Source organism: Hemiscyllium ocellatum, chromosome 7 (assembly GCF_020745735.1).
Source record: "Hemiscyllium ocellatum isolate sHemOce1 chromosome 7, sHemOce1.pat.X.cur, whole genome shotgun sequence".
In the NCBI taxonomy this organism is placed as follows: Eukaryota; Metazoa; Chordata; class Chondrichthyes; order Orectolobiformes; family Hemiscylliidae; genus Hemiscyllium; species Hemiscyllium ocellatum.
Genome location: NC_083407.1, coordinates 71,321,922 through 71,348,763, shown reverse-complemented (window position 1 = coordinate 71,348,763; position 26,842 = coordinate 71,321,922). Strand labels below are relative to the sequence as shown.

Below are 26,842 nucleotides of genomic sequence, written 5' to 3'. Positions count from 1 at the left end.
TGTTAGTCAACAGGGTTGGTATGGGAATGGGTTTACGGATTAAGACACAGGCAGTTGAATTTGGATAAAGACAATTTTGTCTTTGTTACATCTAAACTCACCTATTTTGAAATTTATGGAAGGTAGAAAGAGGGCTTTAGTGGGAATGAATTGTAATAGGTGAGTTTAGAAGTAACAGACAAATGAGAGCTTCACTAGCTGATCAGCCGAGACAAGACAAAGTCAGTCAAGTTTCCTCATACTTAATTGGAAATATTTAATCTTGCTTTAATCTAATGTTATCTTTTTTTGCTTATCCATGGTTGGAGAACCTTACTTGTGGAACTTTTAAAATTCCTGAAAAGAATGTAAATTTGTTGCAACTTGTGCGTTGAGTGTTTAAATGGTAGCAATTGTTTATCAAGCGTGGCCCTGTCTCTGGAATGTTTTCATTCCAGAAGGATCAATGTGGGGGTTGGTGCAGGTGGAGCATTTAGTGTCTATGCACCTGCAAGCAGAGGCGAGCTCACGTGGCCAATTGTAGGGCTTTTAAAGTGAAAAAGGACCAAGTGATGGCAGACCCCTGGAGCAGGAGGTGCCAGAGCTCCATCCCCATATGGAAGCCCTGCACCTGCTAAAGTCATTGGGCCATAGCTGTGGCCACTAGCTGTCGGCAGATATATTTCCCCACCACAAAGATGGCCTTTTACACATTTCAAATCTTTTAGACCGTATCTTCATCTTGAAATGTTCTCTCATTCACCCTCGTGTTCCCACTGCGACTTGGTGAGATTGCAGATGTGTGATTGCTATTGAAAGTGGCTTATTGGCCGTTGAGTTTCAGGAGTCTGCCTGCCATCTTGAATTGGATGATGATGGCACACCCTGCTATCTAACGGACCGCCTCGTCCAAAGCCATGTCCGTTGTCAGCTGCCAGTGTGACATGTGGCTGGGCCATGCAAATTCTCTTAATGTCAGGTTTCTAATCCAAGAACAAAACTTCAGTCTCAGAAGTCAGCATTAGTACAATCCAGTATGTGCTTGATGATAAGATCTTGGCCCTTTTGTACTGAATGAAATTTGCATTTAATTGGCTCTCATAAATCTGATGTGCATTATTTCCAGTGGGAAAATTTCAGAGGCTGTTTAATAAATTAGTTACCTTTGTTGTTTACAAATTACTGCAGTTTTAATTCGGAGCATACTGAAACCACGCTGTTTAACATTGAATGTTGAGAAAAAGAAATTGAACCAAATGACAAAAGGGTCTGTATTTTCTAAGATTTACATTATATCCTTATAGTCCTTCAATTCAGTGCTCCAGTAGGTTAGCCTGCTTTCAGTAAGCATCTGGATTTAATAGGTGCCTGTCCCCAGCTTCCTCAGCTCATCAGAATTGTTCAGACAAGGGAGGCACACACTCATGCTACCTGCCAGAATGACTCACACACCATATGTCTCTTCTGAATTTCAACTTGAATGGCTTTGGGGAAATGCGTTGCTTCAGCTGGAAAATGATTGTGAGAGTTTCACTTCTCAGTTGACACGTACATTGTAAATGTTTGTTCTACGTAACTGTTTTCTCAGTCAAAATGTATTCCAAAGGACTGCAACTGTTTTATTTTATTAATTCATCCATTTTCTTTCACACATTGACAGGAAGTACATGCCATGCCAGCACACTTCCTGCATTTGTGCGGGCACCTACCCTGATGATGCAGCCATCGCTTGATATTAAATCATTTATACCCTTTCCAATGGATACTGGCTCAGCTGTTGGACTCTTCCCGAATTTTAACACAGTGAGTAACAACTGGATTCTTTTTCTCTCTGTCGTTCAGATTGATTCAAATATTGGTACCCAGTAGATGGAGCCTTTCTCACAGAATGATACAGACTCCAAGTCTTCGGCTGCAAATATTAATCCACGCTTCCAAATTGTTAGTTGATTTTATTACGTCAGAGACTTTGTCCATTTGACATTCCATATTCGTCTGTGCAAATAGTCTTTTCTGGTTTCTGTTAACCCACTACGTTGCAAAATAGCTGAAGCTGTGCAGCATTAAGCTACAAACAGCCGTGAACTGTTCAAGCTATTAAAATGCTGTTGGTCTGCTTTCGGAGGAGCTAAAAGAGCAACAGAGTAAGAGAAGGGAATATTGATTTTGAGCTAAATGGAATAAAATTGATTTTGGCAGGTTTATGTAACCAAAAAATGTTTACATTTTTGTGGTTAATATTAAGTTAAATACTGTCATTTTCATTACTTAGAAAAAATATTTTAATATATAATGTATTTTTTTCAACTGTTATAATTTTGCATTTGATAGTTAGACGTTGGATGACAAATTTTGAGAATCGACAAGCTAGTAGAAATTAAATAATTGTTGGAAAACTCTTTAACAGACCAGTAGATGTAATCATAATTGGTTTCAATTGCTGTATTTAATTGTTGATTTATTTTAGTGAACCTCAATTGCTCCTTTTATGGTGGTATATTAAGCATTATGATGTTAAGAGAAGGCTTAGCTTTAGGTTTATGAGAAATGCTGTTTGCAGAATGCACACTGGACTATCGGAGATGCAGCTATGTTGTAAATGCCTTTGAAATATTTACAGCATGTGCAGTGGTCAGTGCACAATGAAAATTGTATTTGGTGTATTCAAAATATCATAACTAATTATAGCTTGATACAAAAAAATCAGTTTGTAGGACAAAAGCAAACCACATATGGATGTGAAAGATAAAGTTGTAGCAGACAAAATATTCCTGGCTCCTTAGAGAGTAAAGATTATATGCATGGTAGTTGGATATCTGGTAGAGCATCATCAATGCCTTTGTAATCAATAAAGAATTATGTTATCAACAGGAACAGACTGGGTGTTTGAAATATAGCCAAGTGGTTAACGACATTAATTCTTTTAGCAAATTAATCTAGCGTGAAAAGAGAATGTAACAGGGGATTTCTGATGTGTTGTAAATTAAGCTGTTGTCAAAGACATTGTTTTTCAGCCAAGGTTGTGTTTTTAGAATCTTTTGTATGGTTCACAATTTTCTAGTTCTAATTAATTACGTTGAAATTGGAAATTAGGAACTGAGAATATTTAAACCCTCTGCATTATTCTGTATCAATTTTTTTTAGCCAGAAATCTGGAGAATTATGCCGTTCATTAAAATCAAACAATTTTAATAACAATAGATTTCAGGTATTCCAGATTACAATTTTAATGCCAAATACTAAAACACAACCTGTTTTGAATGATATACAATGTTAACTCATTGTTGTCATGATTTTGGCAGGGATTGTATATGTCAGCACCAGTAAAGTGGATAAAATTAGACACGATGCCTTCATCACTGAGCTGAATAGTAAATCAACAAAACCAAGGACCATAAACATCCCATCATTTGACTGCAAAGAAAAAGAAATCCTCTGGTAGACTGCTAGGAGTTTCATTTCATTCCAGGCATAATCACTGGTCTTCCTGAAATAACAACAAAAAAAGGAAAATAACTCTTATTTTGATAATGTTGTCCAAAACCAGACATTCCTACTTATGAACGTGTCAATCTATGAAGCTACATTTAGAAGAAGTCAAAATAGAACCTAATAAATGCAGTTGATATTGTTTATGTAGTGTTACAAATGCATAATTTTAAGATATGGATTGTAACATTTGTTCACGTTAGTTTGTTCTATGAGACTGTGACTTAAATGTGGAATAGATGAAAGAAAGCTTGGTTTGGATAGCGTAAATAGTTCTGGAATTGTAGATCAGGAGGCAAGTCATATTGTGTTGCTGGGCTGATGGCGAGAGGAATTCACATTTAGGATTATAATGGAGCATGTGACTATCTCTCGAACAGCTGCGTTGGCTGTACACAAGTTGGGAATGGTTTGATGCCGAGGTAGAAACCTGGAGAAGGGGGTTCACTTATTTATGAAAAAGATGAGAAGAAAATTTGAAGGCACCTGGTAAATAAAAGTTTTAAAGTACCCATATACTTGTCCGATCAAAAGACACATTTACAGCAAAAAGTAATTCATTTGTGTTTCTATCAGGGAATAGGCCCTATGTGCCATGATGCCATGGAATTGAATTGTGAGTAGGTGGGGTGGGGACGAAGACTGATGGTGCAGTGATTGTGAAATAACTCCCAGGAGGCCAGTATCCCATCACCAAGGCACTCTTTTTACTTACACATGTACAATAATGGCCTTAGACCCAGCTAGTTTAGAGTCAGTTTCAAGAGTAAGAAGAATCCCTGACACTCCTGTTTATTTATTTTTTTCTTTGCTTTTTTCTTTTTTTTATTGTTTTTTTCTTCTTTTCTTTCTTTTTTCTTTTTTTCTTTTTTTTCTAGACTACCGCCTAACTGCGGTAGTGCTTATTTTTCCCCCAGCACCCATGGTGTGTGTGTGCGGTTGTGAGACACAGTGAGAGACACACAGTGCACAAATCTTTATTTAATTTCCACCACCAAGAAGATAGGAAAACACCCGAGTGGCCAGTGACAAGCAGTGCCCTTCACATCAAAGAGGGGGGGAAGCTTTTTATTTTTTTTTCACATCAAAGGGCAATTCTCCTGTTTATATATTTTTTTTCCATTTTTTTAATTAACCCCCACACTACCGCCTAACTGCGGTAACACTCCTGTTTATTTTTTTTTCTTTTTTTTTAGCAGTGCCTTTCACAAGAGCTCTTTTATTTTTTTTTATTTTTTTTGTGTAGTTGTGAGACACAGTGAGAGACGCAAAGTGCACAAATCTTTATTCAATATCCACCACCAGGAAAAGAAGGAAAACACCCGAGTGGCCTGTGACAAGCAGTGCCCTTCACGTCAAAGGGCAATGCTGTGTGAACAAACAGTGAAGGGGAGGGCAGGGACTAAATCAAAATAGAGTTGGGGGGGAACACTCCTGTTTATATCTGTCAGGCAGGACTCCCTGATTGGCTCAGTTTAACAGTCCCAATCACAGAACTAGTACTCAATGTGATCCACCTGCCCAACCTTGTTCCAATCACTACAGATCGTTAAGAAGTTTTTGGTTCCTTTGTTTTGCATGGAACCTTGGCTGTACTTTTTAGTATGTGTCTGGACCAGTTTAGAGAAGGCAGAAAGAATGTGCAAAGATAAGAAACAGAGAGCCATCATTAACCAGTGGTGTTACTTTGTAAAGATGCAAGTGAGGCCTATGTTTAAGCTAGAGAATCCAAATTCATGAGAGGTTGGAGGATTCCCTCAGTTGGATACAAGTGGGACATTCCTCAAGAAGGCCCTCACCTCAGACGATAATTGGGACTGACGGAGAATCTGTTTGAATTGCTGGGGTAATGATATAACTGGATTTGGTTCCAAGGGAATTGAATAACAATAAGTATCAGGAAAGAAAGCAGTTCTCGGTTGAAACTAAAAGTGGAATGGGGATAATTTCTGTGAGGAAGTTTGGTTTAAGATGGAAGTGCTTACAAGTTATAAGATTAGTTAATGCTGCTTGCTTTCTTGTTTTTGTTGGTCAAAGTTCTTTCCTTTAATATGTGAAATTTTCATGTGTGGTCAGTTAATAACTGGAAATTCAGACTTACTCGAAAACTGTTTAGATTAGATTAGATTACTTACAGTGTGGAAACAGGCCCTTCGGCCCAACAAGTCCACACCGACCGGCCGAAGCGCAACCCACCCATACCCCTACATTTACCCCTTACCTAACACTACGGGCAATTTAGCATGGCCAATTCACCTAACCTGCACATCTTTGGACTGTGGGAGGAAACCGGAGCACCCGGAGGAAACCCACGCAGACACGGGGAGAACGTGCAAACTCCACACAGTCAGTCGCCTGAGTCGGGAATTGAACCCGGGTCTTTTACGTTAAAAAAAATTGCCTTTCTGCCACAGTAAATTTGGACACACAAACCTTTGATCATGTGATGAATCTTCCGTCCATGTATAATAAATAAGCAGTTATCATACATTGTTAATGGTTCACTGAGTTCTTTTATATCCTACTATGTCCTGCTGCTTTGGTGTACTTAGTTAAGTAGAACTACAATCTTCCCCACGACCAAACTCAAAGTCAGTGTAATGCATTGGTGCTGGACTGCAGAACTGAGATTTCTTGCAGACACTCATATTAAAATGATAAGCCAGACTTCAGAATGTAGTTCATGGTTGACTTGCATGGAACCAGAAATGTTCAGGGGTTTTGTGGGGAGGGCATGTTGAGATTGAGTTTGGGGTGGAAGTGGAGTCTTTTTTTTACACTGTGGCTCCGAAGACAACTGGCAAATGTTTTCAATGCCTCTTGAGAGAGCTTGTGATTGTTTTCCTTTGTTTGCATCCAAATAAGCCATACAGTAAATAACAGGAGCAGTACATTACATTGTTAAGTGTAACAGAGTAGCAGCATCTATAAGGAATTCTGAAGAAACAATGCATCTGTAAGGAGCAAAACATCTGTCAGGCAAAAATAAAGCTATTTCCTGTCAATCCCTTGGGACTGATAGTACTGACAATTTCAATTAGGCTAGCTAACCCCCAACATAGGGTTCCCAGTGTGCAGTGAATAAATGCCCAATCAAGAGCCCCATGTCAGCTAGCAGGCATGACCACAATTTTTAGTTCTATCAGTTTGTGTTGCTTATTCATGATAATAATTGTGATGTGTAGCCCAATGAAAAACACACTGATGACTGTCCGGTCATTCATCGAGGGAAGAATGGGAGCAACTAGAACAACTTACAGCTAGCCAGACCACCAACCCCTCTTCAAGGGTATATGAATTTCAGTTGCTGATACATTAAAAAAACTGCTTGTGAAAAAAAGACTTTGAGAGAGCTATTAATAGAGCATCAGCTCAAAGACAAGACCCCTGGGTTCTGCGTTGTGATGCCGGAGGCATTATTATTAGAGATGGATAGGAAGAGAGAGGCCATGTTTCTGCAGGAACGAGGAGGTCTCCAGAGACACACTGTGAAAGGAATGGGAGGATGTATTTAGGATGGTTAATGAAAGGAGTCTAACTCTAAAGCTCTGGCTGCAATGTCGCTCTGGACATTCCGTGATCACACATAAGCTGTATAAATCACTGAATGCTTCTAGCAAATGACATCAGCTGCCCATTGTCCCAGCAGCCTTGCATGTTTCTCAATACCACCCTATCACTCATCCATCAACAATCTCTAACAATCAGATTCATGGATAACATTCAGGTGCTCTACCAATTGTCACATATATGCTAATGTTGTAAGTGTTGGACCTGTACTTTTAGTTTTGACAGACTTTCGGCTGTGACTAACCACGTCATCCAAGCACCTCCCAGCATCCTCACTAACACGCTTCCCTCTCACATATAGCTCACAGGTAACAAAACACAACAATAGAGAATGAATGGGAGCATCTCCTCAACCCTTTGGATTGAGATTCTCTGCACAGTGGAGCCAGCTGTGACAGAGGCTGGTGTATCCTGTGATATACAAACTGCAGAAGATACTAACACAGCCCTCTTACTTTCTATGTCACTTCCTTGCCACAACCTAACCCTCATTTCGACATTTCCATTTAGATGCCCAAGGACAGACTCCTACCCAGCCAATGCAGCCTCCTCATGAAGGGTTCGAGTGGCTATTGGGTGAAGAGATACAGCTCAGATGCTGGCACTCTGCAAACTTTGGAGACAATATACACGTGAAATCTGCATGTGGTGAATCAGCAGACACAAATGGACCACAACAATGGCAAAGGCAAGGGTAGTGTCAGTTCCAGCTCACCAGCAGGCACAGTCCTGGATGAGTTTTGCTTAGATACATTCTGGTTACAACTTTGATGACAAGGCAGACAGGAGAATACTGATGCTCCTGTACTCAGAGATACTTAATGCAGTGACCAGCATAACATAGAAACTGCTGTTTAGAAACACAGCAGCAGTCCAGCTTCAGCTGAGCACAGATTTTCCCTCAGAACTTGGAGTCCATTCTTTCTCACACATCTATCATGGCCAACTCCATGAGGTGGTTACGGATCACACCACCCATGAAAGAGTAGCATTTGTTCTCTGGACTGTGGCAACTCTTATTTGCTTTTCATTTGATGGGGAGGTAGCAGGCCTACGCTTTGAGGATCCTTGAAGAATAAGGTCTTCTGCAGCAAGCCTTCCTGTTCCTTCTCCTTATCAAAGCTTCATTGTTGTCTGTCCTCTGTGACCTTGTTGTGCTGAAGCCCAAGAGAGTCTGCATTTATGAATTTCAATTATGTTACCAGACTTTCTGTTTGTAGCTCTTCAAAATCGTCTGCGCTTCTTGTAAAAAGTCTAGCAACACTTCTTTCTGACTACCATTTCTTTAACTTTTAAGAGAAAAGAAGGTGTTTACAAGATCCGCAAGGTCCAAAAATGGTGGGTCAGGAGCGAAGTCAGCATTTGCCACTGAATATGTAGTCTTGTTATCTTTCATTTCCTCATCCCTGAAATAGGCATGTGTTTAAATACTTGTGCCCAATTTCTGATGATACTCTAAAAGCCCTTTTTACCATAGCTATAATTGTTGTGTAGATCAAGTTCCCTTTGTTTCTTTCAAAGTGCATCCTGCCTCAAGGCATTTGAAACATCAGCTCTTGCATCAGCTTTCTCATTTTGCAAAAAAAATTCCTGCATCTCGTCTACTAAGCCAGGCATCAGAAGCAGTAAAGTTAAGAATTCCTGTGTCAGATGCAGGGCTGTTAACTTTTTTGCACAAGCAACAAGCAACTCAACGACTGCATGACTTCTTCATTATAGGAATCTCCAAATTGCTGTATTTTTCTTTGCATTCTGACTGCTCAGCCAGTTGTCTTATCCTCTGCTTCAAACCACAGAAAAAATTAATCAGAGTAACTTGAAACACTGTGCCAGGTACCATTGACTCATCCTTGACAGATCTTTGGCAAAATTATTCCCCTTCCATCATATCAATAGCACAGATTAATACTACGGTGATAAATTGTTTCTGGAAGAAACGTACAGCAATTACAGCCAACGGTGAATTAATGAATAGATAATAGTTCTGCAAGCTACTAAAACAGGTTGCAAGTGAAATTATTTCCAATGCTGTAACAGACAATAGTAACAGACATTACACAACTAATCTGGTCAATACAAACCTGTCTCATTGATCATTATAAAGAAATGGAACTAATGAATACATTGGACGGAATCTTATAGTATGAATGATGTGGGCACGGTGAGCAAGATGGGAGAATTGTGTGAGAAATACAGCAAGGCTTTTCTTGCATCTATAACAATGAGTTGCATTTCCAAAAGAGTTTCAGGCATCTTGAGTTTTTTGCTAGGGAACAGTGAGATGCAAATTAATTGGAATTATTGCTCATTATTACCCTCATTAACTGCATATCTCACCTCATTAATGTGCAGCTTCGTATCTCAGAACCCAACACAAGGAAACTAAATGCTGAGTATTTCCAACATGAAAGGTGGGGTAGTTACCAGGTGACTCCAGCTTGTCACTTCCTCCTCCAAACCTCCATCTTGGACACCCAGAACCAGCACCCAGCATGCTCCCTGAGTAGTGCCCACATGCACCTCACATCCATGAACATTGGCATCAAACACTTTATAGCCTCCCTGCATTGACATGCTCATCTCCAATCCACTTGAATCACAGTGTGAGTATCCTGCACACTTGAATTGAGAAAACAGCCACATCCTTTAGGTGGTGGTCAGAGGCAGGAAGGCCAGACTGAGAGTCATAAGACAAGGGGGCCCCAGTTATCATGTTGCAGGATTTTTAAAAAATCCAGTCTTGGGGTGTGGGCACCACTAGCCATGCCAGCTTTTATTGCCTATCCCTAGTTACCCAGAGGACAGTTAAGTGTCAACCACATTGCTGTGGGTTTGGTGTCACATGTAAAGCCAGACCAGGTGAAGGCAGCAGGTAAAGGTGTTTCTTTCCCTAAATGGCATCAGTGGACCAAATCGGTTTTTCCTGGTCACCATTAGACTCCTAATTCCAGATATTAATTAAATTTGAATTCAAACATCTGCCATGGCAGGGTTCAAACCCAGGTCTCAGAACCTGACCAAGGTCTCTGATCTTCCTACCTCCAAGGTTTCCAGCCTCAATCCTGATGAAGGGCTCCTGCCCGAAACGTCGATTTTCCAGCTCCCCGGATGCTGCCTGACCTGCTGTGCTTTTCCAGCACCACTCTAATCTTGACTCTCTGGATTAATAGGCTAGCAATAATACCTCTAGGCTATCACCTCCCCTTTTGACTTTTGCCCTTATTCAACAAATAAAAGCTTGTTGTTGCCTGTGTGGATAAGAACAAAGTATGCACAGCAGATAAGCAAACTGATCATGGCACCTTGATAAGGAGTCAAAAAGTGTGGCGCTGAAAAAGCACAGCAGAATATTGTAGCAGTTATAGAAACATGGCTCATGGGCAGGACTGGCAGCTTAATGTTTCAGGATACAAATGCTACAGGAAGGATAGAAAGAGAGGCAAGAGAGGAGGGGGAGTGGCATTTTTGATAAGGGATAGCAGTATAGCTGTATTGAGGGAGGATATTCCCGGAAATACAGAGAGGATATTCCCAGGGGCGTCATTTGGGTGGAACTGAGAAATAACATAGAACATAGAACAGGCCCTTCAGCCCACGATGTTGTGCCGACCATTGATCCTCATGTATGCACCCTCAAATTTCTGTGGCCATATGCATGTCCAGCAGTCTCTTAAATGTCCCCAATGACCTTGCTTCCACAACTGCCGGCAATGCATTCCATGCTCTCACAACTATGTGTAAAGAACCCGTCTCTGACATTCCCTCTATACTTTCCTCCAACCAGCTTAAAACTATGACCCCTCGTGTTACCCATTTCTGCCCTGGGAAATAGTCTCTGGCTATCGACTCTATCTATGCCTCTCATTATCTTGTATACCTCAATTAGCCCCCTCTCCTCCTCCTTTTCTCCAATAAAAAAAGTCTGAGTTCAGTCAACCTCTCTTCATAAGATAAGCCCTTCAGTCCAGGCAGCATCCTGGTAAACCTCCTCTGAACCCTCTCCAAAACATCCACATCTTTCATATAATAGGGTGACCAGAACTGGACGCAGTATTCCAAGTGCAGTCTAACCAAAGTTTTATAGAGCTGCAACAAGATCTCATGACTCTTAAAATCGATCCCCCTGTTAATGAAAGCCAAAACACCATATGCTTTCTTAACAACCCTGTCCACCTGGGTGGCCATTTTAAGGGATCTATGTACCTGCACACCAAAATTCCTCTGTTCCTCCACACTGCCAAGAATCCTATCCTTAATATGTACTCAGCTTTCAAATTCGACCTTCCAAAATGCATCACCTCGCATTTATCCAGGTTGAACTCCATCTGCCACCTCAGCCCATCTCTGCATCTTGTCAATGTCCCGCTGCAGCCTACAACAGCCCTCTATACTGTCAACGACACCTCCAACCGTTGTGTCGTCTGCAAACTTGCTAACCCATCCTTCAATCCCCTCATCCAAGTCATTAATAAAAATTACAAACAGTAGAGGCCCAAGGACAAAGCCCTGTGGAACACCACTCACCACAGACCTCCAGGCAGAATATTTTCCTTCTACTACTACTCGCTGTCTTCTGTTGGCCAGCCAATTCTGTATCCAGAAAACTAAGTTCCCCTGTATCCCATTTCTCCTGACCTTCTGAATGAGCCTACCATGGGGAACCTTATCAAATGCCTTGCTGAAGCCCATATACACTACATCCACAGCTCGACCCTCATCAACTTTTCTAGTCACATCCTCAAAGAACTCGATAAGGTTTGTGAGGCATGACCTGCCCCTCACAAAGCCGTGTTGACTGCATCTAATCAAGCCATGCTCTTCCAGATGGTCATAAATCCTACCCCTCAGAATCCTTTGTAACACCTTGCTGACGACAGATGTGAGACTTACTGGTCTGTAATTGCCGGGGATTTCCTAATTTCCTTTCTTGAAGAGAAATAAGAAAGGGATGATAACTTTATTGGGATTGTATTATAGATCCCTAATAGTCAGAGGGAAATTGAGAAACAAACTTGTAAGGAGATCTCTACTATCTGTAAGAATAATCGGGTGGTTATGTTAGGGGATTTTAACTTTCCAAACATAGACTGGGACTGCCATAGTGTTAAGGGTTTAGATGGAGAGGAATTTGTTAAGTGTTTACAGACAATTTTCTGATTCAGTATGTGGATATACCTACTAGAGAAGGTGCAAAACTTGACCTACTCTTGGGAAATAAGGCAGGGCAGGTGACTGAGGTGTCAGTGGGAGAGCACCTTGGGGCTAGACACCATAATTCTATTAAATTTTAAATAGTGGTGGAAAAGGAGAGACCAGATCTAAAAGTTGAAGTTCTAAATTGGAGAAAGGCCAATTTTGATGGTATTAGGCAAGGACTTTCAAAAGCTGATTGGAGGCAGATGTTCGAAGGTAAAGGGAGGGCTGGAAAATGGGAAGCCTTCAGAAATGAGATAACGAGAATCCAGAGAAAGTATATTCCTGCTAGTGTGAAAGGGAAGGCTGGTAGGTACAGGGAATACTGGATGACTAAAGAAATTGAGGGTTTGGTTAAGGTATGTCAGGTATAGACAGGATAGATTGAGTGAATCCTTAGAAGAGTATAAAGAAAGTAGGAATATACTTAAGAGGGAGATCAAGAGGGCAAAAAGGGGACATGAGATAGCTTTGGCAAATACATTAAGGACAAAAGGGTAATTAGGGAGAGAATAATGCTCCTCAAAGATCAGCAAGGCAGCCTTTGTGTGGAGCTGCAGAAAATGAGAGAGATACTAAATGAGTATTTTGCATCAGTATTTACTGTGGAAAAATATAGAAGATGTAGACTGTAGGAAAATAGATGGTGACATCTTGCAAAATGTCCATATTACAGAGGAGGAAATGCTGGATGTCTTGAAATGGTTAAAGGTAGATAAATCCCCAGGACTTGATCAGGTGTACCTTAGAACTCTATGGGAAGCTAGAAAAGTGATTGCTGGGCCTTTTGCTGAGATATTTGTATCATTGATAGTCACAGGTGAGGTGCCAGAAGACTGGAGGTTGTCTAATGTGGTGCCACTGTTTAAGAAGGGCGGTAAGGACAAACCAGAGAACTATTGACCAGTGAGACTGACTTCGGTGGAGGACAGGTTATTGGAGGGAATCCTGAGGGACAGGATGTATATGTATTTGAAAAGGCAAGGACTGATTAGGGATAGTTAACATGGCTTTGTGGGTGGAAGATCATGTCTCACAAACTTGTTTGAGTTTTTTGAAGAAGTAATGAAGAGGATTAATGAGGGCAGAGCAGTAGAGGTGATCTCTGGACTTCAGTAAGGCGTTCGACAAGGTTCACCATGGGAGACTGATGAGCAATGTTAGATCTCACGGATTACAGGGAGAACTAGCCATTTGGATACAGAACTGGCTCAAAGGTAGAAGACAGAGGATGGTGATGGAGCCTGTGACCAGTGGAGTGCCACAAGGATTGGTGCTGGGTCCTCTACTTTTTGTCATTTACATAAATGATTTGGATGTGAGCATGGGAGGTACAGTTAGTAAATTTGCAGATGGCACCAAAATTGGAGGTGTAGTGGACAGTGAAGACGGTTACCTCAGATTACAAAAGGATCTTGACCAGATGGGCCAATGGGCTGAGAAGTGGCAGATGGAGTTTAATTCAGATAACTGCGAGATGCTGCATTTTGGGAAAGCAAATCTTAGCAGGACGTATACACTTAATGGTAGGGTCCTAGGGAGTGTTGCTGAATAAGAGACCTTGAAGTGCAGGTTCATAGCTCCTTGAAAGTGGAGTCAAAGGTAGATAGAATAGTGAAGAAGGTGTTTGGTATCTTTTCCTTTATTGGTCAGAGTATTGAGTACAGGAGTTGGGAGATCATGTTGCGGCTATACAGGACATTGGTTAGGCCATTGTTGGAATATTGCGTGCAATTCTGGTCTCCTTCCTATTGGAAAGATGTTGTGAAACTTGAAAAGGTTCAGAAAAGATTTACAAGATGTTGCCAGGGTTGGAGGATCTGAGCTATAGGGTGAGGCTGAACAGGCTGGGACTGTTTTCCCTGGAGTGTCGGAGGCTGACGGGTGACCTTATAGAGGTTTACAAAATTATAAGGGGCATGGATAGGATAAATAGACAAAGTCTTTTCCATGGGGTGGGAGAGTCCAGAACTAGAGGGCATAAGTTTAGGGTGAGAGGGGTAAAATATAAAAGAGACCTAAGGGGCAACTTTTTCACACAGAGGGTGGTACGTGTATGGAATGGGCTGCCTGAGGAAGCAGTGGAGGCTGGTACATTTGCAACATTGAAGAGGCATTTGGATGGGCATATAAATAGGAAGGGTTTGGGAGTATATGGACTACATGCTGACACGTAGGAATGGACTGGGTTGGAATATCTGGTCAGCATGGATGGAATGGACTGAAGGATCTGTTTCCATGCTGTACATCTCTATGACTCTAGTATTAGTCAGATGGGATTCAGGGTGAGCTTTGTCAATTGGATACAAATTGGCTTTATGTTAGGAGATGGAGGATGGTAGTGGAAAGTTATTTTTCTGACTGGAGGTCTGTGACCATCTGTGTTCCATAGGGATCGATACTGGATCCACTTTTGTTTGTCATTTTATATAAAAATGATTTGGATGAGAATATAGGGGCATGGTTAGTAAGTTGGAGGATGACACCAAAATTGGTGGCATAGTGGACAGTGAAGGTGGTTATCTAAGATTACAAAGAAATCTCGATCAATTGGAACAGGGGGCTGAGGTGTGGCAGATGAAATTTGATTTGGATAAATGCATTTTGGAAATGAAAACAAGGACAGGACTTACACAATTAAAGGTAGGGTCCTGGGTAGTGTTGTAGAACAGAGGGAACTAAGGAATCAGGCACATAATTCCTTATTGTGGTTTATAAAATCATGTGAGGCACAGATAAGGTGAATGACAAAGATCTTTTCCCTAGGTTGGAAGAGTTCAATATTAGGGAACATATTTTTAAGTTGAGAGGAGAAAGATTTAAAAAGGACATGAGGGGTAACGGTTTTATGCAGAGAGTAATTTATGTGTGGAATGAACTGCCAGGGAAAGTGGTGGATGCAGGTGCAGTCACAACATTTCAAAGACATTTGGGTAAATTCATGAATAGGAAAGGTTTGAAGGGATATGGGCCAAGGCCAGGCCAGTGGGAATAGTGTAGTTTGGGAACATAGTCAGCATGGACTGGTTAGACCAAAGGGTCTGTTCCCATGCTGTTTGGCTCAATGACTCTTTGGGAGTGTAACTGTGACTAATAGGAAAAAAGGTAAATTACAAGGAACTATATCTGAATACACAGAAAAAACATACATTAATAATATTTATCTAAATGTGTTTGTTAAAACACAGACATGAGTACAAAGTAATAAGATTAGAAACTAAATAGAAGAGCCAAGCAAAATAGAAAATGAGTAGCGGTAACCCTGAAAATAGTGGATTGAAAAAATAGTCAAGAGGAAGGATCTCACTGAGAAAAAATCAATACTTAGAATTAGTTTGGGTGGATTAAAAATTACAAATGCCAGAAAGCACAACTAGAAGAAGTTTATAGTTCTCCTGACTCATGTTGGGCAAAGTATAAGTCTGGAAATTAGAGGTACATGTGACAAGGGTAATAAATTAATCATGGCAAACATTAATCTTCATGTAAACTGAACAACCAGATTTACAGCAGTACTGTGGAGGATAAGTCCATTAAACTCATTCAATATAGATTTGTAGATCAGTATGCCAAGATTCAAAAAGGAACATAGCTACTTTAGATGAAGTATTGTGCACTGAGTCAGGGTTAATTAATAACCTTGCAGTAAAGGACCCTCTGGGGAAGAGTGATCAGAAGATGAAAAAAATTGCATATTAAATTTGAGAATGATTTTGCTTCATCCAGTACGAGTGTCTTAAATCTGAGCAAGTCAAACTGCAAGAACAAGGAAAGAGTTGGTTCAGATCGGTTGGGCAACTCAATCATGTTATGATAGGAGTCAAATACAGTTTAACTTCCATGATCTGATTTTCATACTTGAGACCTTAACCGACTTAATGCAATTTTGGCAAGAAAAGAAATACTGATGTAAAATGGCGCAAAAATTACCTGAATGCACGTTGAGCCAGGTAGTGAAACAATCAATCAAACTGAACCAGTCAGAATATAAACCACCCTTGTTATCAAAAAGCATTGCAACTCAAAACTGTTTTTTTTGTTTGAATTGCATCTTTAGGGATAAGTTGCACATATGAAGGTGTAAGATTTGTTGCCAAGTTATCCAGCTTGGAAATAAATTGAGGTCTCGTGTGGGTTTAAAGCAGCTGATTTGCCAGAGCAACAGGGAGAGAGAAAAATAGGTTTGTAACAACTAAACCAAAAGACACACTTTTTCCTTGTTTTGTCTCAGCCCCTCAAAAGACAGCACCCAGTGATAAAGGTAATTGGAGAAACATTAATTCACTGAGATTCAAGATAGCTATAGGTTGCACTGCTGCTGGTGTTACAAGGTATCAAATAAACAACCATTGTTTGAGGTTGACTCTAACACTTCAAAGGGTCAGAGGATTTTTAATCTACATATTGGGTGGTATAGTGATTCAGTGTTTCGCATTGCTGCTTCACAGTGCTAGGCACCCATGTTCAATTCCAGCCTTGTGAAATTAGCACATTCTCCCCGTGTCTGTGTGGGATTTCCTCCAGGTGCCCTGGTTTCAGTCCACAATTCAAAGATGTGCAGGTTAGGTGAATTTGCCATGGTAAATTGTCCATCGTGTCCAGGGATGTGTAGGCTAGGTAGGTTAGCCATGGGGAATGTAGGGTAATTAGGTACAGAGGTGGATCTGGGTGGGATTTTTTTGGAGGGTCGGTATGGGCTAGATGGACTGAATGGCCTATTTCAATAGTATAGAGTGTCTATGTTAATCTTTTATCTTCCTGTTAGGACTAGATTTTCTCTCCTTACACTTTATATATCTGTATTTTGTGTGTATTGTATGTGCTTTCTTGGGATTAGTCAGTAATAAAATTCCTCCTTTTTCTCAGGAAAGCACTATATTTGGCTCCAGAATTTTGAACTCGTGAACTACATTTTAATTTGAATGTGGCACAGCTCTGTTCTAAAAAGAATTATAAACTTTGTTGTGGCCAGTCAAGGGGATTAAAACAAGGAGAGTTAATTCAGCCCTTCTCAACAGATTCTAACAATCAAGAAATATGAGGGAATGTATAGCTATAAGTCACAAGGAATGTACATTTATGTAAGGATTAAATGCCTCATGGGAAAATGATTCAAGAGAATTTTAAAGATAAAATTAGATGAAAAGAAGAAGCTTGTAATGTTGCTAAATAAGATTGTAAGAGTATTTTAGAATTTAGTAAAGGGCGGACACTCACAGGAAGTAGGGCAAATCAAAGCCAGCTAATCATTACTTCACAAGTCTGCTGTCAGACATCAGCAAGTGATGCAAGATGTCGTCAACAGAGCTATTCCACTACGTGTGCTCAGCAATAAGCTGCTCACTGCTCCTCACTCTGGCTTCATCCAAACTTCTGTGCCTCATACCTCATTTCAACTTTCATCTAAACAGGGACAACAGAGTTGTCCCCAGATTTGTTCTTCCAAGTGGTGTTCAGTCTTGAAGAGGCATTAATTCATCAGCTGGGTAAAGTTAAGAGGGAAAATTAACATGCAATTTCCTTGCCCATGTTCAACCTGACATAATAAATTTCAATGAGGTCCAAAGTTAATGTTGAGGAAATATAGGGTCACATGTGATGGAGGAGGGTAGACATTGTAGTGTATGACTCACTGAGTATTACTATATCAACCCTGTTGCATGATTATATATTTTGATCCATGTTCCCATGTGTTAGTGAGGAGGACTTTGCGGGGTTGACTGAGCAGGCTTTACCATTTTTTGGAGCCTAGGTCAATGCTGGATGGCTCACCTGGTTTTATTCTTCTTTAACTTTTCTGCAGCAGCATAATGCTACCAAGTGGCTTGCTAGGCCATTTCAGAGGATAGCTAAGAGTCAACTATGTTGCTTTGGCTTTGAAAACCAATCTGGTAATGATCGCAGATTTCCTTCCCTGAAGGCCTTAGGTGAACCGGATAAGTTTTATGACAATCTATGAATTTCATGATAGTTATAAATGAGATAGGTGTTTTATTTCAGATGTATTAAATGTATTGAATTTAGATTTGAACAACTCCAATTTGAATATCCATCTCCAAAGAATTAGTTCAGGCTTCTGGATTTCTAGTCCAGTAACATTACCGCTTTGTTACACTGGATCTGACTTCATGGTAGAAAAATTTTGGAAGCCTCTGGATATAATGGGAAACCAATCGTCCAATCACAATAAAGAAGTTAAGAGAATTTGTTTCAGAAATTGTGTTCAAGAAATGAGCGGAACTAAAGTAGAGATCCCCTTTCTATAAATATAGTTGCAGAGATTGTAGGAGGATATATAGAATAGCTGGAGATATAAAGCAGTCCTTCTCAACGCTGAAGATGATGGAAACACTAAGACTTGGATGTAGAATTCCTTCAGAATATCTACAGATTATTCGATGTTGTTTTATTTTTCAGAATTCCAGAGCTTTTAGAATTGTTTGCATGGATTGTTGGGTAGCAAATGTAACCTTGTTCATCAAGAGAAGAGGGAGAGAGAAAAGAGGGAACTGTACAGCAATTTGTCAATGTGGCAGAGAAAATTAGAAACTATTATGAGGGAAGGACTCTTAGAAAATCACACAATGACATAGGTAATTCAATCAGGAGTAGCATATTCAGTCACCTGAGCCTTTCAACCAGATCATGGCTGATCATCTGACAATGCCATTTCCCCACACTATTTCCATATCTTTAATAACTTTAATATCTAAAAATCTATCCATTGGTTCGAGTATATGTACAATGACTGAGCCTTTACAGCACTTAATGGTACAGAATTCCAAAGATTCATTACCTTCTGAATAAAGAAAGTCATCTTCACCTCTGCCCTATGTCTGCATTCTTTATCCATTTTGGTCAGGAAAATAGAGAAGCAGAATGTTTCTACATGGCAAAAAGCTTGGAGATGTTGCGGTTGAGGGGACCCGATATCCTTACACACAGATTAAAAATTCTTACAGATACTGTAAGGAACTGGCAGAGCAAGTGATACATTAATCTTTATTGGAATGTGGTTTGAGTAGAAGAGAAAGTAAGTTTTATGATAGAGTGTTGGGGGACACCGCCTTGGAGTACTGAGCACCGTTTTGAAGTTTTGACTTACCTTAAACTGACTAGACTAGTTATATTTTATCACGACTAATTCTGGATGTGTCCATTGTCCTATGAGGTGAGTTTGATTAGCGTAGGCCTATACTCACCCTGAGTTCAGATGATGAGAGGAGATCTCGTTGAAAATATGAAATATTAAAGGTCTTGACAAGGTAGAATTGGGAGGATATTTTCAATTGGTATGGATTTGAAAACTAGTTACAGGCTCAAGATAAGGGATCAGCCATTTAAGACTCAGTTTGTTTTGAAAGTTTGAAATTCTCTGCTTGAGCTCAATACTCCAAGGCAGTGTCCCCAACATCCTACTGTAAGCCTTACTTATACTCAAATCACATTCCAATAAAGATTAATGTACCTCTTGCTTTGCTGATTTCCTACCTCAGAGAGTCATAGATTAGTAAATTCAAGTCAGAAATCAACAGATTTTCGAGACACGAAGACAAGACTCCTACCCCCGTTATACTCCCTTCCACCCTTTTCCATCAGGCAGAAGATACAAAAGTTTGAAAACACCTCCCAACAGATTCAAGAACAGCTTATTCCCTCCTGTTATCAGACTGATATACGGACCTCTCACATATTAGAGTTGGCCTTTCTCTGCACCTTGTCTTTAGTTCTTAACACTATATTTTGCATTCTGTTCAGTTACCCTGATGTACTTATGTAAGGTATGATTTATCTGGTTAGCATGCAAAACAATATTATCACTGTATCCCAGTACATCTGACAATAATAAATCAAATTACGTTAAAGGATATGAAGATGGGATGAGGAGGTGGAGTTGAGTTCGAACTTCCACCATAATATTAGCAAATGGCAAAGACAGTTTCAGGAACAAAATGACCTACTCCTGCTCCTCTGTATCCTCTTTAATGGGGTACACATCTTCGCAAATAGTAGAAAAATCCCAAAAGCCTCGAAGTAATAGGGAACCAAGGGTTCAATGAGTATAAGGAATTTAAAGAAATTAGTTTCAGATATTGTATTAAAGGAACTAAAATCTGGAACTTTTTTTATAAAGTAGCTTCAAAGAAAGTAGGAGGATATATAAAATAAATGATGATAAAAAGCATTTACAGTAATCTTTGCATTCTGTAAATGTATATTTTGTGGCGTAAATGAATGGTGTGGGTGCATTGATGAGATTGAAGGGCTGGCTGGTACTTGGGAAGGTGATGTGGAGAGCAACATTTGAGGTTGAAACGACAGAGACCTCATTGGAACAATGAATCATATTTAAGTTGAGATGTGGAATTTCTCAGCACTTGGTAGAATTTCAACTTTGGAAACATATGTGGGGGATTTGAGGTATTTCTGTTAACTCTGTCACAGAGTCAATAAGTTGCACAACATTTGCAGAGACAAAATAGTACCTGCCCTTCCCAAGCCTTCATTTCACTTGTATGCTGTTTCATTTTATGATCAACAAAATGGCATATACAAATCTCAGTCCTGTTGCAACTAAAATGCCTATTTTCTCCCTGTTTTAATTGCTGGAAAAACCAATGAATAGTTTCCTTAACTATCCATAGATCGCATACCCTTACTCAGGTATGGGGCTGTAATCAAAGCTTGCCAGACAAAATGTGTAACTTATAATTTCCTAATGCATGTTATGACAATCAGTAACTAAGTAGAAGTGCATTACTTGCACAGAGGGTGCCTACTGAACTTTGATAAAAATTTCTTTATTTCAGTCAGCACAAATTTGCATGCCTAAGCTGAACCACAAAAGTAAACTCAAGATATATTTCTCATTTGTACTTTTACCCTTAAAACTGAAGCTTAAATAGTATGAAATGTACCCAACTCCTTTTATAATCCTGCCAGTGGTACATTTTTGTGGCAAAATAGTTTACAAACATAGATGAATTATAAGTGCACTATGTGAAGCTATAAAATATATTTCATAGAATCCCTATAGTGTGGGAGCAAGCCATTCAGCCCATTCAGTCCACGTCGACTGTCCGAAGAGCATCCCACCCAAACCCATCCCCCTACCTTATTCCTGTAACCCTGCATTTCCACAACTAATCCACCTAGCCTGCACTTCCCTGGACTATGGGTAATTTAGCATAGCCAATCCACCTAACCTGCACACCTTTGCTCTTTGGGAGGAAATCAGAGCACCTGGAAGAACCCCATGCAGACATGAGGAGAATGCAAACTCCACACAGACAGTTGCCTGAGGGTGATTAGTGATGGAACCTCAAATACTGCTTTTTCAAAAAATATGCAAATATATTACCTGAGGTCATTTTAATGTGTGCAAAAAATTTGAAAACTTCTTGCACAATCAGTTGTCCTTTGGATATTTGAAAAGCCTGCAATTTAGCAAGTAACTTCTTCACTTTCGGGCAACAGCTGCAGCCTTCAGAAAATGGATTGAATTACCTTTTGTTGTGTGCCCACATTTTGCGTGGTGGTATTCATTTCAATTTCCATGCGCATAAACTATTCCATTCATAAAACAGACAGATGGTTGTCTTTGATGCAAGAAAATACATGTTGACTCAAGGTAAAGAATCTCTTGTTTTTCTTGGAGAGATACATCTCCTCTGTTCAACACCTCTTGCTTTTGCCCGAAACGTTGATTTCACTGCTCCTTGGATGCTGCCTGAACTGCTGTGCTCTTCCAGCACCACTAATCCAGAATCTGGTTTCCAGCATCTGAAGTCATTGTTTTTACCTCTTTCAGACAGTTTAGTTGACATAACAGTATTTTGTGTACGGTCTGTTCTAATATAGCGTGATAGTTCCATTCCCGTACAATCCTGTGTTTATAAGAACATTGTGCATTATCAGCACCATTTAAACCAATGAGGTCGGAATTACGTTATAGCCAATAAAGGTAAGGGAAGTTCACATTCTAAAAATAATGGTCAATCACGTTATAGCCAATTCGTGTTGAAGAAATGTGCAATTTAGCAGAACCACATGTACATGAAGTCTACTGTAATTCAGAATTGCAAGTTAGAAAGTTGATTAAATAGATTTGTTGTATCTTTATTCACCCCAGTATATGTGGAACGTCGATGCACAGTTGAGATGAATAACATGTCTTTGTCCTGTTTGTTATTTGAAGGATACTGTTCACTTGAATATAGGGTCACCTGTCTTCTGCTTCTTGAACAGAAAAATATCTCGACAGTAGCTTTTTCAATCGTCTGCTCCTAGCTTTGAATCTCATGCTTCCGGAGTATATCATGGGAAAATTCCTATGCACAAACTAGGACAGAAAATCATGGACTGCACGGTATGATTATTTAATATTGGAAAGAAAAATTTACCTTTTTAATGGTGCATCCAAAAGATGGCAACTTGAACAATTCCTTCATCACTATATTAGAATGTCAGTCTGGGTTATATACTAAAATCCTGGAACGAGATTTAAAATCTTTAGATGTAGCAACTGACTGAATTAAGGTGAAGTATTTAGTTATTAGTTGAAAAACATCCACACTAATGGTTCCCTGCAGGGTTATTTGTAACGATGAACATTTTGGGATAAATATCCAATGGTGAAGTGCTTTATGAAATCTATAATGTATGGAATTACATAGAAGTTATCATTTTTATGAACTTATAGTAATCAGAGTTGAAATGTTTGAATAATTCTGACAGAATGAGGTGATCCTTGTAAATGTGAAACAATTGACAATGAAATTTTATGCTTGTTGAATGAATGAATGAATGAACAGATAAAGCTGCCCCAGCTACCACATAATAATATTCCACTGATCCTCAGTTTTTAGATTAGGTGATACCATATTCTTGTTACCAAGTCACATTGATTATTTCAATAAATGGCTTACTATTACAAAAATAGTCTGAATGGAATCATTAGTATGATTAAATATTAGAATTTTATGGTAGTCTAATCAGAAACCTGACTCCATAAGACACTAAAATGCCAGTATTGAATTAATTTTGATTTTGTCCTAACTACTTATGATTAGAATGAACATCCCAGCAAAATCCACTGAAATGTTCATGATTGCTATATGTATGGAATGAATCACTAAGTCACCCAAGTGGTACTCTAGTGCATATTAATGTGTGCTAAATGGATAAACTTGAGTTTTTAAAAAGACTTGTCTCTAAATTGCAGTAATAAATGATTTTGGAATTTTTGAATGTACAGCACACTACAAAGCGTTACCAGTGCTAACTGTAACCCTGCTGGAAGAATCTACATTCAATCACATGAAAGATGTGAAATTGTTGTACTTAACACAGGTTACCCATAAAGACACCACAAAAAGTAAGACTTGGATATTTAATCAAATTTTTAATCATACAGATTAGCTTTAACGACTGACAAGCAACCTATTCAGTGCTCAAAGCTGATCAAAGCTAAAACTTTATCTTCACAAGGGATGACTCCTGTTCTTTAAAATGTTTTTATTGGTGGTGGTTTTATTAAAAAAAGCTTTACTTTTTTATTTCTGTCTGTTTGATCCATGTCTCTCAGTGCTACCTTTCTGTGTATGCTGTTTAATTCTGGGAAGGATGGGTGCAATTTCACAGGAACTTGGCGGCATGTTTGGAAGTGGATTTGCCATATCCTCAATTTGGATTGGCTGATTGTACTTCATGGTGCCTTTTGAATAGTGATATTTATCCACTCAGCCATGGCAATAGGCTGATTAAGGCTCATTAAGGGAAACTTTCTGGTGTAAATGGAATTTTACCAGCACACACAGATTTCTGCTGTAACTGTGGCTCATGCAGCATTAGTAAGCGTGTGCAGAGCTATCAGTCAGAGTACCATAATAAATGAATTAAATCTATAGCCTTAAGATGCAAATCAACAAGCCTAATTAAGACATAATGTTGGTTTTTGGGAAATGGTGCTTTATTCCTTCTGTATTTTTCTAGCCTTTTTGTATGTCCAACACACACCAACAGCACTTCCATTGCATGCACAGGGAAGGTTGCTGGGCAGCTTTGCAGTCTCAAGTACTGACTCACCTCCCTGTCTCTTCAACTTTCTCACCATCCCCAAAGAGCAAAAATCTTGAGGAAATCTTTACTGAGAAATTACTTTGATACTTTGCATCCTTACCCATAATTAGTCAGTGATAGTAAATGTATGCTGTGAGCTCAGGTAACAAAATTACAAAATTTACAGTCAGGCTGCTAAACTTTTCCTTATAACAAAATAAAGCAGTTTCTTTTAAGCCCAGTACAGTGTGATGTGGTTTGCTTTATTATATATATTTAATTGGCCATTTTTTTCATATTCCTGACAACACACCTGCATTTTATAGGATTTGTTGGGAGCTGGTTGTGCACTGGCAGCCAACTAGTCCTCAATGATCCTATTACCTTGAGCTCCAGGAGTTCTTAATTCAGTTCTTCACGTATAAAACAGTGTATCTATCAGCTGTGAAGAACAGTTAAAGTAGCCATATACACGAGAACTAGAGGTCTATAAGACTGAACTCTCATTTGAGAGAAATGACTGCCAGTAGGTTAATCTGAGGGTCACCATACCTCAGTCAAGGGGAGAGGTTGAAGAGGAGAGTCCTTCATGATAAGCTCAGTCCGTGTGTAAATTTAGCTCACGCTCTGCAATGTAAACTGGTCATCTAGTCAACTGAGCTAACGGCACTCGAAATTTATGAACAATTGCTTTATGTCAGTGTTCATTTCTAAAAGGCTGTTTTATAAGTCTGATAATCTAACAATGAAATTAATTGATTTGTTTAAGATTCTAAATTCACAATAACATATATTTATGAAGTGACTTCAAGAAACTAAAATATCTCGCAGTTCTTCACTTGAGCAATATGATGCTTTTATCATAAGAAAACATTAGGACAGATGATCAAAGCTTGATTAGATTAGATTACTTACAGCGTGGAAACAGGCCCTTCAGCCCAACAAGTCCACACCGACCCACCGAAGTGCACCCACCCAGACCCATTCCCCTACATTTACCCCTACACCTAACACGGCTTGGTTAAAGAGCTGGTTTTCAGGAATATTTTAAAGGAGGAATGTGAATTTGAGAGGTGTAATTCGAGAGGTAATTCCAGAGCTAACTGACTGGTTAGACCATGAAAGTTTTGAAAACAAAGGTAAAAATTTAAAAATCAAAACGTTATATGACCATAGCTGAGTGGCGGGGGAAAGGATGATAGGTGAATGGGACTTGGTGCAAGTTGAGACAGGGAGATCTGAATTTTGGAAGACCTCACCTTTGTACAACATAGAATGGACGAGTCAGTCAGGGGTACGTTTGAGTAGTAAGGGGGAGAAGATGGCACAGTGATAATGTCATTTGACTAATAATAGAGGCCTTGACTGATGATAACAGAGTGTGGGTTTAAATCTCACCAGATCAATTCTTGAAATTTTAATTCCATTAATAAATCTAAAATATAAAGCTAATCTCAGTGATGGTGAAGATAACAACTATCATTATTTATTAAGAAAAACACAAGAAAGCAAACGTGTCACTGTTATGCAGTCTGGCCCAAGTGTGACTCCAGACCTACAGCAATGTGATTGACTTTTAACTGCCCTCTGAACTAGCCTAATAAGCCACTCAGTTTGGGGGCAATTAAGAATGGGCAACAAGTGCTGGTCTAGCCAGCATGAATGAGAGCAAATGATTTAAAACTGAGCAGATGGATAATATAATGAAAATGAAAATAAGGTGATAATGCAACAACAATGATTATATCTAAATATGATAAGGAGGAGTAGGTGCTGGACTGGGCTGGGCAAAATTAAAAATCACACAACACCAGGTTATAATCCAGCAGGTTTCTTTTGGAATTTCAAGCTTTCAGTGTGCTGCTTCTTCGTCAGATAGCTAGTCACCTGACAAAGGAGCAGCACTCCATAAGCTAGTACTTCCAAATAAACCTGTTGGACTACAAGCTGGTGTTGTGTGATTTTTTTTAACTTGGAGTATTTGTTTGGACATAGTGTGGCAAAGATAACCTTTTTAGGGCCAAATCTATTAATTATGTCAGAGAACAACATAAGCAAGAAAAGAGTCACCTTGAATTTTCATAATGAAGTTACTGGATGCAAGTACTATAGATACAAACTGCTCGGAAGTTTCAAATGAACCAAAAATAGACTAATTCATGTGTTTTGTAGAGTTATATTGAGTCAAAGTGTGACATCCAAGTAGAAACTTGAAAAGTATGTAATGGACATACTTTGAATTTCTTTTCAAATTTGAAATCTGTATTTTGTTGTGTACAATTCTTAAAACTTTGCACATCACTAAACTCAATTTTAAAAGTTAGAGATTTAAATTCTAACCAATTGATATCATATTAATCTTCATATTAACCAAATATACTCTAACCCTGTTCTCAGTTATTTGTTTGAAAACATTGCACATATATAAAATTGATGGACAAGGAAAGACCGTCTGTCCCTGTTCTCAATCTGGCTGGGAATTCGTGAAAAAACACCATTTCCCTCCATCACCACTCCCCATGCTCTCAGTTACGTAAGCCTTCTGCTAAAG

General features: G+C 39.3%; 1 protein-coding gene across 7 annotated transcripts in view; it reads left to right on the top strand.

Moving 5' to 3' along the window:
* znf385b (zinc finger protein 385B) overlaps window positions 1-26,842 on the top strand; it is a 323,704-nt gene that overhangs the window by 187,881 nt on the left and 108,981 nt on the right. For 4 of the 7 annotated variants that reach the window (XM_060827966.1, XM_060827967.1, XM_060827968.1 and 1 more), the window contains exon 2: window positions 1,640-1,782. In XM_060827966.1, the coding sequence (XP_060683949.1) occupies window positions 1,640-1,782 (143 nt within the window). Of the gene's footprint in view, window positions 1-1,639; window positions 1,783-2,058; window positions 2,124-26,842 lie in introns of those variants that run through there. The other 3 variants (XM_060827969.1, XM_060827971.1, XM_060827970.1) reach the window with 3 other exon arrangements.